The sequence below is a fragment of the Lontra canadensis genome, unplaced genomic scaffold (genome assembly GCF_010015895.1).
Source record: "Lontra canadensis isolate GAN:19392208 unplaced genomic scaffold, GSC_riverotter_1.0 scaffold38, whole genome shotgun sequence".
In the NCBI taxonomy this organism is placed as follows: domain Eukaryota; kingdom Metazoa; phylum Chordata; class Mammalia; order Carnivora; family Mustelidae; genus Lontra; species Lontra canadensis.
Window position 1 is genome coordinate 17,756,769 of NW_022631032.1, and position 17,328 is coordinate 17,774,096.

Below are 17,328 nucleotides of genomic sequence, written 5' to 3' on the forward strand. Positions count from 1 at the left end.
AACCATCAAATGAAAAAAACTTTTGCTGTCACCCAGCTAAAATAACTCTGTGTACTGCCCTCAAAGAAGGTCTGAGTTGACCGTCACCAGCAATGGCCATAGGCCAAAGATGCCTGTGCCTCACGCTGGGACCCTTGACCGTGACAGCTCAGATCTGATCCCTCTGTCATGATGCCTTCTGCTTCTGAACATTACCATGGCCCTCCGACAGTCAGGAAGACATAGAAAGCCCTCTCTACCCGGATGGTGGGTCTTCTCCTTCCCACTGAACTGGAGGGTGGTCTCAGACCATACTGGCACTCTCTCTCATCAATGTGCACAGCAACTTTCTCCTCTTCCAAACCAGAACTTCCATGGCAAAACCCACTTTCTCTCTGGACAGAGAGGCAGAGCTCTTTGTGTAGTGTGTAGAAAGTCTGATTTTTTTTTTTTTTTTTTTTTTTTTTTTAAAAAGTGTTTTTTTTTTTTTTTTTTTTTTTTTTTTACCAAGGCCTATTTTTACTTGTAAGTACTTACTTTCTGCCCCAGCATTCCAGGAAATCCTGGGAAACCCTGTGAAGAGAGCAACACACAGAGTGACTCTCTCTGAGAGAGGGCCGGAGAGAGTTGTGGAAGAGTGTGTTTGGCCATTTTCAAGATAAGAGCCCAGTCAGTCAGTCAGTCAGCTGGCCAGCCAGTAAGCTGGACAGCCCACAAGGGGCTACGACTTTGTTGTAGTTTATCATTCTATGCAAAGGCCATTACCTTTTCTCCTTTGGGACCCAAGTCACCTCTTTCACCTCTGGATCCCTAGGAGGAAACCACAGAGAGTCAGGGTTAATACGTGGGAGGGAAAATTGGAGCATTTCACAATGAAAGCTCCCTAAGCCAACACCCTCATTTTACAGGCCAAGAAGTAGGCTCAGAGTTTAGGTGACTTGCCCAAGGAAGGAACGCTTTGTGATCTACCTTTTATTTGGACCACAAAGACCTTTTGCTTTAATAAAAGACAACTCACAGAAAATTCTGTGTCCCAGATCCTCTCTCATCTTGTAGGAAATTGGTCCCCAGGTTCTGGCTGGGTTTTTTATTTGGTTTGGTTTGGTTTTTGGCAGATGAGAAGGTTGTGTGATGGAAGCTTAAAGACACATGTCAGCCATCATCCTCCAGTATCCCTCAAGCAAACAATGTTCCCTCTCCACCAGGCACAACTTTCAACTGCTCTTCTGCCCTACTTCCACTGGAGCTCTTCCCTTGCCCACACGCCCTGCCTCAGGAGACCCCTCCCTGCTCTCTCAGCTCAATGACAAAGGCTGTGGGAATATCTAGGAATGGTCACTATAGTCACTAACTTAAGAGAAACCTGGGCCTGTCCTCTGCTCATCATTGGCCCTAGAGCCAACAGCCCAGGCCAGGTTCTGGGAAGCCATCAGAGACAAACACTAACCTTTTCCCCTCTGGATCCAGGGTAGCCCTAAAAGAAAGCAAAAGGTGCATTTAGGATCAGCTCTATAGGACCTCTGGGTTTGATGCAAGAGTAGAAGGAATCCCTGAATGTGATGGTGAGGTGTGTCCCCACCTCGTGCTGCAAGTTTTAGTGGGGGTTTTAACAGTAAACACAAAGATGTCCCTGAGGGTTATGTTTCTCCCAGGCCTAAAAAGAACATTGTTTTTCTTACTCACAAAAGCCTGAACAAGGTTTCCATCTGCTTTGTTGTTTCAGGAGCTTGACTCTCCCTGCCCAGGAGAACAGCAGGAAAGACATCTCTATGCCTTGTGTCCCAGGGATGCTGTCCCCTAAAGGGCTGGTAAAGGCAAGCACTCTGGCACTGGGCTTTCCAATATCTCTGATGTTCCCCACACCTGGGACCGCAGCCCCACCCAGTCCCCATCTTTGTGGAGAGCAGCTATTCCAGAACCTTAGAGAGAAGACCTGGGAATGTCCACCTGGACCAACACACTGACCTTGGAGCCCATTGGTCCTCTTGACCCTGGCAAGCCCATCATACCCAGGTCACCTTTTTCACCCTGTGAAGAAGGGAAAAAGGACCTACAGTGACTTTTACTGGAGAATCATGGGCAGGATTAGGATGGAACAAGGGCCATCAGGGCTGGCTGGTGAATCTGAGGACCCCACATCCTCCCTTGTTCATTCCCAGGGGTTCAAGGCTGCACTTCATCCTGGTATTTGAGATTAAACATAAAATGAAATTGCTCCAGGGAGAGCAGATCTCCAAACTAAATGCTAAAATGCTATAAATGCTCCCTCTGTTCTGAGTGGCTTGTGAGAGGGTGGGGAAAGAGCTTGGGGGCACTGGGGCCTCAAAGCCTAAGTGTCAGCACCTCTGAAAACTTCACCGGCTTTGTTCTTTGCAGACGGACGGCCTTTCAGGCATTTTCATATACTTTCATTCTAGGTTTGCAGCCAAATAGAACATCAGCCTCTGAGCTTGCATTACTGAGACAGGGGACTAAGACTCATGGGTAGGCTCTGAACCATCTGTGCTAAAAATTCCGTACCAGGGCTAAAAAGTAGAAATATAAGATACTTAAACTTAATTTAGAATTTTTTTAGAAGTCACATTAAAACAGGTGAAATTAACTTCAATAACATTTTGTTTGATCTGATTATCATTTCAAGCATATAATCACTATAAAATTAAAAAGGTATTTTACATTCTGTTTTTCAAAATAAATATTTGAAATCTGTTGTGTATTTTACATTTAAATCACATCTCAGTTCAGGCATTAAATTTTCATCCAAAATACTTGATCTTTATTAAGATTTCCTTGGGACTTTTCCTAAGAGGGCTGGGAACACAGTTTTCTACTCCCATAATAAATATAGCTGGTAAGTGAATCAGAGCCTATAGACATTCGCCTGCCCATCCCTGATTTCTACAGGTCAAGTCTGCACCCAAAAGTCTGTGACCAAAGTGAGAAGAATATAAACAAAGGCACGGATGTGGATGTGTCAGCTTCCCATAATCTGTCTGAAGAATGGGATTTCATTGGCATTAGGCAATCCCTGTCTAAATGTAGGACTCCAGTTTTTCCAGCAGGTCAGTGCCCATCCCTTAACCCCCAGTATCCTGCCAACAGCTTTCCAGACACAAGCCCCTCTTGTGAACATCTCAGGGAAACCAAAGAACTGCATGCTAACTCTGAGGACAAAAGAGAACCAGGACCCCTGTGAGAGAGTGGAGCAGCCCCTCATTTCTGCCCCCACCAGGCACAGAGCTATTGGATAGACCAAGACCTTGTAGTCCAAGTGAAGGAGAAAGTATTTGGGGACCTCTGGGCAGTGCTCATCTTCTATTCTCCTTCCTCCAAAGGAAATGAGTTTCACTATGTGCCAAAGGCCAAGAAGGCTGATATTTTCTTCCCTCATGTTCTGATACCACATGAGCCCCAAGACTGTACCAAACTTACCCTGGGTCCTTCAGGGCCGACTGGCCCAGGCATGCCAGGAACACCCGGGGAGCCGGGTCTACCCTTCAAAAGTGAACAACAAAAGTCAGGACGACTGGGTTTGTTTCCCTCCTTCCAAGAAATGAGATTTGTTTGGTGGGCTCAAAGGGAACTGTGGGGTCCCTAAACATGGCCTCTGGGTTCTTCATCCCCACCCTCCAAAGACTGATAGCCTCGGAAGTTGTGTCACATAGATGTAAGTTCAAGTCCTCGGTATCACATTATGTCAACACAGAAGATCTTATTCTATCCAAGAAATGTAAGGTGTGGGGAAAAAAGGAAGGTGGTAGAGAAGGGATTCTAAACTTCTTGGCTTTTTGATCTTTAGCACTCCACCCACCCAAACGTTCCTTGCATTGCAATAGGTTCTTCCCAAGGATACAGTGTAGAATGGGATAGGATTTTGTTTGGGGTGCACTGGCATATGCTGTTGGTACTCCCCCAAAAGCTTTTCCCCTTGCTCGCTGTCTCCATTCCCCAGGGACTCTCTGCCTTGCTGCCACAAGTCACGCCTGCAACCTGCAACTGCGGAATTTGCCCATGGGCAATTTGGGAACCCCAACAATTTATGTACCTGTTCTCCCTGCAGCCAAAAGCCCAACTCCCTTACCTCAAGGCAGGACAAACTCTGTGGTGCAGTTCACACTCTAGAGCTGCCCTAGGAATGAGGCTGAAGGTGGACTTCTTGTGACACCGTACCCAGGCTGGGCTTCTTCCCCTGCACCACCCAACTGCCCTTCCCCTCAGGATCCACCCGAGAGAGCGCCCATAAGTCATTCACTTGCACATGTGACCTCCACCTCTGCTTCTAGGGAAACCAGCCTCAGCCAGAAGCTATAGAAGAGCTAGCCTTAGAAGAGAAAGAGGGAGCAGGGACTTGGGGTCCATCTCAACCTCTGCACTCATTGGCTAATTTCACAGCTAGCCTAGCCAGACACGTGAAAGGCTCAACCCCTAAACCAGAGATCACAAATGCTGGCATGTGTACTGGTTTCTCCTCTCGCCATCCATGTTCATGGCAGATGTCACTGATCTATCAGGGTCCTCATTAGTTCTAAGCATGGAGACCATCCCAGCATCCTTTGCAGCCCAGCACTTCAGATATCCACTGTGCCTACCCTGGAGCTATGAGTTGAGCCCTGGGGGAATAAAATTTTGCTTTGCAAAGGTCTGTTTGAGGCTTTTGTTGATCGTGAAACCATTTGAGTAAAACATTCAACCAGAAAAATAGTAATTTATGTTTAGAATTATAAGCATCTTTTCTGGCCAAAGTCTTGCCCCTTCTGCTATCTCTGAGACCCACAGGTTCAGTGCCAACATCCACTGACCCCAGGGAATGGCTGCTGGTTTACTCTTTCCTGACATGAATGAGAATCTTGATGACATGTGTTTGCTTCACTCAGAGTGCCTGTGACCTTAAGTGACTCCCATTTATTTCAGCTGGGCCGAAAGGCAAAAGACATTTGTTTCTGTTTTGTATTTTGTTCCAGTATAACTAAATAGACAGTGAGAGTCATTTTGTGCCACAGCTTGGGGTGGAGGGTTTCTCTAATGGGTGGCAGGATGAGATGGTCTGAGGTTGGGGGAAATTTGGCCAGACTTGGCAGCCCCTGGGAGAAGTCCAAATGTCTGGTAGTAGCAGGCTCGAGGTAGCAAAAGAACAGGCAGAAAGAGCCCACTGTCATCCTCAGAATGGCAGTGTGATCATTGTCCACCTGGGAACTGGGGCCCAAGGAAGTGCATTGCTGGTTCCCCCTACCCCTAGGTGTGCATACAACACCCCCCCAACCCCCGCAAAGCACAGTTGCCCATATAATGCTGACAGAACAGCATGGACCATACCTTCCTTCCTGGTAGGCCAAGCTCCCCCTGTGGATGGAGAAGACAGGTAAGCAGAGGCTGCTTTGGAAGAGAAGTTCTGGAAGCACAGAGCTTAGTAGGGCTGATGGCTGGGCATGACCATGTGGCTTGGTTGCTTGGCCACTCACAGCACCCCTGCCATGTCAGTGGGCCAAGCTGAAACACACCAGTGGGATCTCACACCTGTAGCAGCAGCCCCATCATTATGGAGCCCATCCTCATGCACTAAGGCAGAATTAGCACATGCTTTGAAATCTCAACCAGAAAATTCTCAGTGGCATCCCCAGGATACAGGCTGCAATTACCAAGGAGAGGTGGACTGAAGAAAATAGAGGCTCATACCTTTTCTCCCTTTGGTCCTATCTTGCCAGGAAGTCCCGGTGGACCCTATACCATCAAGACAAGAAATGAAAGAAATAAATAAGGACAGTGGGTGAGGGAGGCAGGGCTGGGAGGGAGGCCCTTAGTGCACTGGAATCCTCCAGCAGTTTGGTTTCCTGGGCAGACTCAGGGCTCCAAGGACCCCATGAAGGACCCTCTTGTGTCCTCCAACCCAGTCTCCCTGTCACTTCTAGCTTTCTCTGAGCTATGTTTCCAGTGGTGCCATGGTTACAACTAAAGAAATGCTGTTTGCTGAAAGCAAGAGGCTTCTCCGCCTCTCTTATCTTTTTAGCTGCTTTCAGCAACTTTCGCTGGGGCCCTGATAAGGGTGATATTCTGCTTTGCACACAGGAGCAGCCAACTTAGAAATTCCTGTGCTGGCTCTATGGGCACTAGGTACAGCGAAAGCCTTCCTTGAGATGTTAAGAACGTGGGCAATGGTGCATTTTTGTCCCACTGCCCAGCCACGGGAGTGGGGCTGATTCCAGCTCAGGGATTCTAGCACCCACTACACTAAGCTTGGCACACCCCCAGCCAGAATGTAGCTACTCTGTGCTCACATGGTCTATGAAATGCTCAGCTGGCTAACTGCTTTCCAAATTCCCTAATAGAGCAGAGAGGACATCCATCAACCCCTAGCTGGTCACTACTTCATCCCCAAGATCTACAGGTGGACACGCCTAACGCAAAGCCTGTTTGAAATCTGATTCCTATGAGACTTGTACAAATACCAAACAGCCCCCTCAGCAGCTCCCACACCTATCACATGAGACTCCTTGAGGATCTTTTGAAAATCCCAAAGGCCAGGGCACACCCCAGATCAATTCCATCACAAGTGCAAGGAGAGAGGCGCAGACATCAGGGATTTTTGAGGTTCCCAGGGGATTCGAATGAATAGATAAGTTTGGGAACCACTGTCTTGGTTTATTCTCCTGTCTGGGGGAAGGGAGGGAAGTAGGGAGAGTTATTTCCTTTCCTTTCTTACTCTTCCCCTTCTCCCCATCCCCTCCCCCATCTCACCACTTCTTTCAACCTCCCTTTCAACCTTTTCCTCCTCCCTCCTTCTCTCTCTCCCCACTCCTCCTGGTCTGGGCATCCTTGTGTGGAAAGATGGCTTCCTGGGAGGGTGATCTCACCACCCTCCCGCCCCAGCCCCCCAACCCAGGGACCCACTGAGGACTGCACCGGCACCCCCCATCTGGCCCTAGGTGCTGCACCCCTTCACTTCAGAGCTGTGTGGGCCAGGCTGGATGGATAGTGCAAGGTGCAGGGTATACAAATCCTCAAGGATCAAAGCCTGGGGGGGCACCAGTGTTTCCAGAAAGTGTGACTCAGCGGGGCAGAAGTTCCCTGCTCCTCCAAAGACCGGGAGCCCGGGATGACAGAGGGCCCCAGGACCATGCCCATGCCAGGCAGGATGAGTGAATACTCTTCCATTCCCTCATTTCTTATTATCAGGCCATTGTGCTCTAGCTCAGAGCTTCTCAAGCTGTGATGTGCAGGAAATTCAATAGGGGGTCTTGTTAAAATGCAGATTCTGATAGTAGGGGTGTGTGTGTGAAGGGTGTGTGTGTGTGAAGCTCCCAGATGATGCCAATGCATCTGGTGATCTCACTTTACTTGGGAACAGCATTTTATGCCGTGTTCTAAGGCAACAGAGGGGGTTACAAATCCAGTCCCCGCCACCCCAGCTGGGCGGCACATTCTCCGCAGGACCCAAAGGGATTGCACGAGGGTCCAGATGTGCAAGCAGGGCTGGAGAGCTCCTGGTGTGAAGTGAGCAAAGAATCCCCCTTTTGTTCCCATCCCCTGTGGTCCTCACTGCACTGAGATGGGTGGAGTTTGCCAGAGGAAGGAAGATGGAGACCCATGGCAGAGGTGCCTCTCAGGGCCCATCCTGCCTTTCTGCAAACTTCCCAGCCCCTCTGTGGCAGCCTCTGGCCAATACTGGGTCCAAAGTCCTGTTTATATTGCATTTGACAAATGTTTATGGTAAGTTTATGACAACCCATGCCCTGGTGTGAGCTGGGCACAATGTGTGAACAAGATAGGTGATGTCCTTGCTCTCAAGATCAGGGCTGGGCCAACCGTCTCTGTTAAGAGGCAGATAGCAAATTTCATAGACTCTGCCTCGGATACAGTATCTCTGTCACAACCACTTACCTCTGCCCTGGCGGCACAAAGGCAGCCTGAGACGGTACAACTTTGATTACATAAACAGACGGCCACCAGGACCTGTAGGCCACAGTTGGTCAGTCCTTGCCAGAGAGCTTGTATTTTACAAAAGGAAGACCAAAGAGGCCAAGGACAATAACAAAACCAATAAGAACACTATAACAAGATGAGAAAATGATGCAGAGAATTACAACAAGCCATCGGGACGGACAGGGATGGGGAAGTCTACTCCAGACTGGGTGGTTGAGGAAGGCATCTCTAAGGTAAAAATCAGAAGGAAGAACATTCTACACAGCCAGGGCCACAAGCGCAAAGACGCTAAGGCTGGAATGAGCTCGACATGCATCAGGACCCAGGAGATGCGCATCAGTTGGGCAATGTTGGTGGTCTGAGCTGATGCAGGAGATACAGGCAGGGTCGTCTGGGGGGCGGGAGGCTCTGGGACCCAGGGTGAGGAGTTTGGTGCTTAGTGTCCCATGATGGGAAGCCACAGGAAGGAAGGAAGGGGTGACGCAGGAAGGAGTGACAGAATTCGGAAGGCACCTGGGCAACTGACTGCTGCTTGTACCCTCTTTCCCCATCCCATGGCAGGCCCTAAGCCCCAGCCAGGGGTGTTCCTTCTTGATGGACCCCTGCTCCCAGGTAGGCCAGAGGAGCCAGGGTCTGTGAGACAGGGTCTCTGGAGGTACTCCTGTTTGCCTAGAAAATCCTTTTCTAACATTGTGCCTGTTCCTCACACTTCCCTTAGCTTCAGTGGGGAGTGGTGGGCTGCCTGGCTGTCGGATCTGGGGGCCAAATGAAGCTCAGGGTAACAAGTTCCCCATCACCTCCACTTTCCCGAACCAAATGCAGGCACTTCTCAGGCTACTGCAAGGGTCAATGGTCACAGAAGGAACAACCCAGTGTTACCAAGTGTTTGATGGTAATTACAGTAACCATCGCATCCATGTAGGCGGCCACTCGCTTGGACCCTCACCACCACCAAAATCCAGTACTGCAGGGGTAATTGTTATCCCCATTGCAGAGAGGAGGCAATCGAGGCTGTGAGGTCAAAATTCACCCAGAGAGGAAAAATCAGTGTGCTATCCACATGGCCCTGAAGCTGGAGGGGAGCTAGAGAAGGAAAAACAGGGGCGTCTGGGTGGCTCAGTCGGTTAGGCGTCTGCCTTCGCCACAGGTCATGATCCCAGGGTCCTGCTGAGCAATGGGTCCTTTACTCCCTCTGCCTGCCACTTCCCCTGCTTGTGCTCTCTCTCTCTGACAAATAAATAAATAAATAAATAAATAAAATCTTCTAAAAGAGAGAGAGAGAAGGAAAAACAGTGCCCATATCACTTTAAAAGGGGCAGTGCCAAGAGACTCTTTCCAGCAGGCTTCCCTGCTCTGAACAGAAGACAGCAGGAGAGGATCTGGTGGAATGCACCAACCTGGGGGCCAGGCGGCCCAGGGGAGCCAAGCGATCCTTGCGCGCATGAGGACGGTGTAGTCTCCAGTTCCAGGATAAGATTCTTCATGTCTGGGGAGAGAAGCTTCCATGCAAAGCAACACATGGTGATGGGTCAGACTTGGGGGACAGAAGAAGGGTAACCACCCTGGACACAGACCTGCTCCCCAGTCCAGTCCTTAAGGCTGGTGGTTCCCTGACACTCCAAAGGGTGTCCCAAGAAGAAGACTTTCTGGGCCCCAAGTTCCTGTTCTCTCTTGAGACATACCTGGCTTGAATGGATTATAGAGATAGAATAGCCACTTTGGATGGAGTTAGGAAGCTCATTTTCAGGGGCCTTTATCCAATGTCTAGGACAGCACTGTCCGAAAGAAATATAAGGCAAGCCACCAGTGCAAGCCACATATGTAGTTTTAAAGTTTCTGGTAGCCACATAAAGAAAGGTAAAAAGAAAGAAGTGAAATTAATTTCAATAATATATTTAACCCAGTATGCCCCAAATATTATCATTTCAACATACATTTGATATTTAAAAATTACTAATGAGTCATTTTACATTCTTTTTTCATACTAAGTCTTCAAAATTCAGTGTGTATTATATATGGACAGCACATCCCAACTGGAACGAACTGCATTAAAAGTGTTTAAGTCACGTATGGCTAGTGGCTCCTGCAGTGGGCAGTACAGATCTTAGAATTTCTGGAAAAACTTGAGAATCCCAAGTCCTTAGGATATCCTGGCCTGTTGTCTTCTAGCTCAGCTTCCCAAATCCTGCTCTTTCCCTCTTCCCAAATTCTGTTCCCTCTCACACCTTCCCAAATTCTGTTCCCTCTGTATGGCTATCGAGGGATCATTTCCCATGTCCCTTCACAGAAACAGCCTACATTCAATACAGGCGGTGGAAGGGAATTTCATAAGCACTTGGGAAGAAAGGAGAAATTCCGTATCTGAGCAGCTGAAAGAAGCCTCAAAAGTTCTAAATTTACCTCATTGGTCTCAGGAAGACAGGACACTGTGCCAAATCCAATTTCCCGCTGAGAAGAATCTCCCCCTATAACTTATTTAAGACAGTGGGAGAAGGAACACACACCAGAAACTGCAAAATGCCCAGCCTAGGGGTCAGCCTACTGCGTAAGAGTGAAAGGCTGGGTCCCTCAAGAATTCTCTGGAGGCCGCTCACCTCAAGTGGGGGGACAGGAGGGGCTGTGCAGTGGGCACTAGGGAGCCTGCGTTTCTGTTTCCTCGTGAGTCCTAAGGTACTCACCAGACTTCGGCCCCCTCTGAAGAAAGGTGGTGGGAAGAGTGGTGGGGGAGGGGGCGTCAGGAGGCAGCATGCTCTGTGGCCACCACGCTTCTTCTGATCCAGGCCGGGAAGAGCTGTGCAGAGAAAACTGCTGCTCATTAGCGTGGGGGCACTGCTGGGGCCTCTGTCATGCCCACGGGAACCTGGAGAGACCCAGGTGGACACACCAGATTTCTGAATCCGATTTCTAACCCGCTAGCTGTGAGCACACCTTCTGTTTGCTACTTGATGGAACCCTCCCCAGCCTTCGCTGAATGGGGATGGTTAATAAACAAGCAGATGGTGTGGACCCTGTGACCATTAGAAGCCTGTTTCTCCCTCTTCAGGGACGGACTTGTCATTTTGTAGATGTGACAAGGAAGGCAAAGTTCAGACTTATGATGCACTTCTAACAGCTGAGGAGAAGGAAGTGCTTAGTAATTATCTCAACAGTGGGCTCAGAGGGAATTGGTCAGGGAGCCGGCTGCCAGGGCCCGAGGTGCCGTTGATTATAAGAGACCCAGAGCTCTGACTTAAAACATCTATTTGACTCTAGACACACACAGTTGGTGTCACATGGGGACTAAAGAGTTTACAGTCTAGTGACTCAATACATGGGTGTGAGGAGATGAAAGGAGGGCCCTGGACTCTAAGAGCTTTATGGAACGTGGGGTCTTGCCCTTGTTCAATGCTAGTGTATGCTCAATGTTGAAGCATACCTTACAGAAAGGATGCAGGCTATGAGTCTACGGCCCAACAGACTCCTGCAAAGGAACACAGCCTGGAAACACATCCCCAGATCAAAACACACAATCACTCCCCAGCATCCACAAGCCCCATCAGCTCCTGCCTGATCTCTGCGCTCCTCCCTCTTCAGCATCCTGACTTCTAAGCCCAGGGAGTCACTGTATCTACTCTGGAACTTTTTATAAAGGGAATCGGACAATACGAACTCCTGTGTTTTGTTTCTTTTGCTCAACATAGCGTTTGCAGGGGTCATTCGTTTGCTGCTTGTGGCTGTTGATGCGGACTAGAGTTCCATCGTGTGACTACACCACAATCTACTTATCCAGTCCACAGCTGCCGATCATCGGATTGGTAGCTGCTACATACTCCACCAGAATGGTTAAACTGAAAATGACAGAAAATAACAAATGTTGGCAAGACCGTGGAACAAATAGAACTCATACATTGGCCAAGGGGAGTTTAAGTTGGTTCAACCTCCTTGGAAAACTGCTTGGTATTGTCTCCTGGATACAGGTATCCCCAACAGCCCAGCAATGTCACTCCTAGGTATTTACCAACAGATAAGTGGGTATATGTTCACTGAAACACATGTACTAGAATATTCACAGCAGTAATGCCCATAATTGCCGCCAGCTGTCACCTTACAGTTCCCAGTTTGGGTCTCATGATGGTACCCTCACCTCTACCCCTTCATCGAACCTCTGGTCTCACAGAAACAGGCAGGTCACTTTACCACATTTCTCTCGGTCCTGAACCCAGTTTCAGTCTTATCTCTTTGGGGCCCATGCTTGCCTCCTGTTTTCACCCTGGGCTCTAGGACCTGGCTATGGACATCAGGCAGCCGGTGGGTGCTCCTCAGGAATGGCTGCTCCGTGCGCAGCCCCCCCACACTCACTCCCCAGTGGTGGAGCATTCCACGAGCCTGTGCCAGTGGCCCTCGGCCCTCCCCACCCCAGTGCCTCCTTTTGTAAGAAATATTTGGTGAAGACCCTTTTGTTGTCCTGAAATGAAATTCATAAGAAAATATAACAAACACACACAATTTAAACAATCAATACAGTCCTGCAGCAGCCAGAGGTGGGGGTGGCGTGGCCGGGCCAGGGAAGCAGTGAGGACAAAAAGGAAGGGATGGATGCAAACATTACTGAGGAGGAAGAAACAGAAGGTGGGGCAATGTGTCACAGGAGCATAAGAGGAGGGAGAGTCAAGGATGGTTTCGAGGTTGCAGGGACCTGGGACCACAGTGATCAGAGAAGGAGATGGAAAAGTCAGAGGAGGCACTGATTTGTGGGGAAAGCTGTCAAATTTGGTGTTAAACATTTGTTCATTGAAGCACATGCTTTGCCAGGCCTGGACCAGTCTGTGGTGGGCGGGCGTAGGGGGGTGGGTGGGTGCAGAAAGATGCCTGACTGGTGCTCCTGACCCGCAGACAGCAAGGCCTGTGGAACTGGAATGGCTGCCAAGGCCCTTCTGCGCATATCCCACTCATCCCCTGCACCCAGACCTAGCCTAATCCTGGAGACTCTTACTCATTCATCAAGAACTATCAGGTGCTGCCTCCACCAGGAAGCTTTCCTTGACTTCCAAGGCCAAGGTTGAGAGTTCTGCCATGTTTTTCTCTGGGTTTACCCCCATGTTCACTCTTACCTGTGGAATGAAACAGTTCCTTGTCTCTCCCTCACTACAGTGCTTTCTGAGAGGATGGGAGCCAGTTTTTAATCCCCAGGTTCTAGCACAGTACCTGACATACACTAGACATTCCACAAATGCTTGCTGAATTCATAATAATAACTTTTCAAAAACCAAATACTTACTACATGCTTGCTTAGGCACCACTGAAGTAAGTGCTTCACACACTTACTTCAGTGCAAATTCACAGCAACCCTGAGAGTTAATGCTATTGTCATCATCCCCACTTTATAGATCAGTTAACTGAGGCCAGGAAGTGAAGCAACTTGCCCAAGGTCATACAACCGGCAGCCTGTTTCTAGGGTTCTTCCTCTTGATCTCCACACTCTTCCATATGTGGGTGGAAATACAAGTCAGGAGCTTGGAAGAAGGCAAGGGGCTCCCATAACAACTACCTGAAATATATAGTATCGAGGGCTTCCAACCCAACACCATCAGGAGGATACGTGTAGTTGCACAAAACTGGCCCTACTGACTCATTGTGAGGGAGGACGCACCCCAGAGGACTGTGCAGTATCTCGTAAGAAGGTGTTAGAAAGGATTTGTCCTGGGAGTTGGGCATTCACTATATGATGCTGGGAGAGACTCTTGAGGAAGCCAAGTCTGGCTTCACTCTGGACTGGATGCAGTTGGGAAGCGAGAGTTAGTATGTAACTACCTTGATTCTTATCCGGAAAAAGAGAGGAGCACAGGGAGACTGAAGCTGTGGGTAGTAAAGCAGCAGTATTCACTCATATTAGCAAGGACGAAGGGATGGCTGGCCATTTTTCTGGTTGGATGGTGGTCTTTTGTGTCTTATACGGTGACACAGTGGCCTTGTTTTTAACTTGGGTCATCACCGTCCCAGACTGGCCTTTGTCTGATGCTGTTCTATGAAATGGCTTTCATTCAACAAAACACCATGGCCTAGTGGTGAGCGGCAGATCCATTCTATCTGTCATGGGCTGCTTTCTCTCTCTTAGAGGGAAAAAATACAACAGCTATATTGTTATAAGACTTGACATCAATGCCAATCACAATCCTCTTCAAATTCCTTCAAGTGTCTTTCCTGGCGTGTTGAGTAAGCTGGGATGGCAGCTTCCATTGCGCATCCCTGCCCTGGGCGGGTGGTGAAGGTGGCCAGAACCCTCTCAACGGCCCCCAGTGGCACTTTCTCCTTCGCTGCTCTTTGGCCTCAGCAGACAGCTAAGGGCTGAGGCTGCGGTTCTCTGCAAAGCCTCTGCCTGCCAGGAGCACCTGAGAAGCTGGCATTCACATGGCTAATGTGCACCATTGATCTTTCCAGACCATATATGGCCTCCCTTTACCCCCCATTCTCTGTGGTCTTCCTGGATGAGAGACCCTGAATCATTTAAAGCCATTCTCTTCTATCTTCCTGGAAACTGGAGAACTCTTCGTTGAACACAAATTATCAGTTGCTTTTCCCGCCGAGGCATCTGCATCGGTCACCTCTCCCCATCCCTCCTCGCCCTTTCCCCCTTGACCTTGACTTCACTTTCAGCAGGTGAAGAGCATCTATTTCTGCCCACCACCCCCCCCGACTCCCTGGAGATGTTGTTTTTAGCACAGTCTAGTTTATTTACGGCTCATTCCAGCTCAGAGTATTTCCATCAGGTGGATGTGCTCGGGAACAGCTCCCGTCAACTAAGCCAGGACTTCACATGTCTATTTTGGTGTCATCCGAGTGGCCTGCAGGTCTCACTCAGGACTAGGCTGCCTCCATGGAATCATGTCTAAGCCCAGGGTCCAGCTTGGAAAAGCCCCAGCGGGCTCTGTGGTAATGGAAACAACCACATATGCGTGAACACGGGGCCGGCAGGAGCCTGAGTGTGCCGCGTGGCTCAGGCCCAGGCAGCTGCCTTGGAAATGCCAACTCCCAAGGAATTTCAGGACCACTTGCCCTCACTTAAAGACACTGAAGTCATACTGTATGTGACCGCTGCAGCGCCCATTCCTGGGGAGAAATAAGGCTGGGTCTAATGCAGACCTGTGGCGAATGTTGGATTTTTGTTTTCGTTTCTGTTTTGTCTACCATTGTAGATGCCACCTTTGCCCTTTGCCCTCAATACCCACTTGACTCTGGGGCACTTGGAAAGTGTGGTTCACTTGAACTTACTCCTGGAAATACAGGGACTTGGATCAAAGGGTATGAGTCTGGGGACAAGTGACCCTCTGACCAGTTACAACTCATTTCTGAGACACAGGTTCCTTACCTACACCCCAAGGAGTTTGGCCCAAATCATCTCCACATTCTGTTTTCGTGCATACGACACCAGGATCACCACACTGTCTGCCTGCACCTCCCACTCACGAGACCAGCACCCCCATAGTGTATGAGAGACAGCCTTCCTGTTCCTGCCTCCTGTTTTTGCATTGCCTACACCCTGCCCAATCAAGCAAATGTGTGTCGAGAAGCCACCCAAATCACCTAAGCCTCGTGCCTTTGTAGTGTAGGAAAATTCTAGGTGCAGCCGTCTGCTAACTATTCTGCACTTTGTCCCAAAGTTGGGGGAGTGCCCGACTTCTTCCTTCTGCCTCCTCCCACACTGGGGCCTTTCCCTCCCTGTTGGAACTTGCACCAGAAGGATGAGAAGAGAGAAGAGGTGAAGGGGCACGTGCTCCGAGTGGCACCGAGTGTCCTGACCATGAGCCGGATGTCTCAGCTGCCGTGAAGTTCTCAAGATAACTGGCTTTAGTTTGCCCGAAGTTTTTCCTGACTCACTGATTCCAGAGAAGGCTACACCCTACCAAGCGTTTCCTCCAACCCCACTCACATATCCCACACACCTTGAAAGGCAAATTCTGATGCTACAAGTTGAAGGTACTTGAATGTCTCTGAAAGACCACGGTAAGCATTTGCCCTCTTGCAAGTGGGCCCTGTGTGGCATGGGGAGCAGGTGAAGGCACAGCCTGCAGAGGAGATGATCTGGCAGTTTGGTGGCGACTGTCTCTGGAGCAGTAGCCACATGACCCAAGCCATCAGCCTGGAGAATAATGGACAATATCTCAGCCACCCAATACCGTGGCTGGCCCAGACCACAGTACGTGATGTTACTTCAAAGCCAAAGAAGCAGCAGCTGCAGCCTCAAGGTTAAGGTCACCAGAGGGGCACACACAAATGTACACACATGGGTGTGTATATCAAGGTCGCCACCAACTCCACCATCAAACCCCTTTATGAGCAATTCTAGCAGTGGTCGAGAAGTTTAAGACTTTAAGAAGGCTAAAAGCACCCAGAACAAGCCTGCTTCTCAAGCCTTTTTTCTAAAACCATGCACACATCACATATGCAGGCATACAACACACACACACACACACACACAACTCACCCGAGCAGCAAGCTGAGGAAAGGAGCAGTCCTGAGACGGTGAGCAGGTGAGTGAGGCTGAGTGATAGACCGGTCATTGTGGGCAAGGCCCAAGGAGGGACTGGCCAGGGAACACACGCTGGCGACAGGCTGAGATTTGTCACGCCTCCGAGCACTCCCAGCTGGGCATTTGGGGTGGGAGTCAGCCAATCCCTGCTTTGGTGTTGCTTCTGGCCCAGATGCCAGGGGTCCAGAGGCCAGTCCTCTGCTCCCGGGAGCAGGAACAGGTAGGCAGGGCTCTGGCTTCACAAGAGAGTGCACTGGTGGTATGAGGGAGGGGGGACCCTCAGGGGAGGAAGAGTGCCCCCGTCCCAGGGAAGGAGGTGAGGTTGGGAGCCCAGAATCCTGATCACCCCTGCCAGCCAAGAGGAAATGGGAGTGTCACCCATCTAAAAGGCTGCTTTTCATTTAGCCAGAAACTGCCCCTGTCAATACTGTTCTGGCAAGCCTCAAAGTCCACCCCCACTGCGACTGCTCTGGGGGAATCTGCCCTCCTCTACTTCAGGGAAGACCTCTGATATCAGGGTCTTGGCTCGCATCATGTCTGTGCCACGGTGCTGCCAGCAAGCTAAACTTAACTTTAAAAATTATACAAATTTCAAATACATATATTTGAAATTTGTATTTCATATAAATGATATATATGATATTATATACATAAATATATTATATTAATGACATAATTATTTAAAATGTATAATTAATACATATAAATATATAAATAATATAATTCTAGTTAATATATAATCAATATATATTTATATATGTATATTATATATATATATATATATATATATATATATATATCATTTCAAAAGGGCTGGTGGAGCAAACCTTTTTAGATGAAGCCAGTGTGTAAAATAATGAAGTGGCATGTACCAGATACGTGTGGAATCTGTCTGATAGCTTTATAGACATACCCAGTGCACAAGC

General features: G+C 49.0%; 1 protein-coding gene across 3 annotated transcripts in view; it reads right to left on the reverse strand.

Moving 5' to 3' along the window:
• COLQ (collagen like tail subunit of asymmetric acetylcholinesterase) overlaps positions 1 to 17,328 on the reverse strand; it is a 55,159-nt gene that overhangs the window by 18,809 nt on the left and 19,022 nt on the right. For 2 of the 3 annotated variants that reach the window (XM_032869738.1, XM_032869740.1), the window contains exons 2-10: positions 10,575 to 10,687; positions 9,294 to 9,395; positions 5,653 to 5,697; positions 5,293 to 5,319; positions 3,412 to 3,474; positions 1,945 to 2,007; positions 1,427 to 1,453; positions 745 to 789; positions 517 to 552 (exon numbers count right to left, since the gene is read on the reverse strand). In XM_032869738.1, the coding sequence (XP_032725629.1) occupies positions 517 to 552; positions 745 to 789; positions 1,427 to 1,453; positions 1,945 to 2,007; positions 3,412 to 3,474; positions 5,293 to 5,319; positions 5,653 to 5,697; positions 9,294 to 9,395; positions 10,575 to 10,687 (521 nt within the window). Of the gene's footprint in view, positions 1 to 516; positions 553 to 744; positions 790 to 1,426; positions 1,454 to 1,944; positions 2,008 to 3,411; positions 3,475 to 5,292; positions 5,320 to 5,652; positions 5,698 to 9,293; positions 9,396 to 10,574; positions 10,688 to 16,357; positions 16,569 to 17,328 lie in introns of those variants that run through there. The other variant, XM_032869739.1, reaches the window with a different exon arrangement.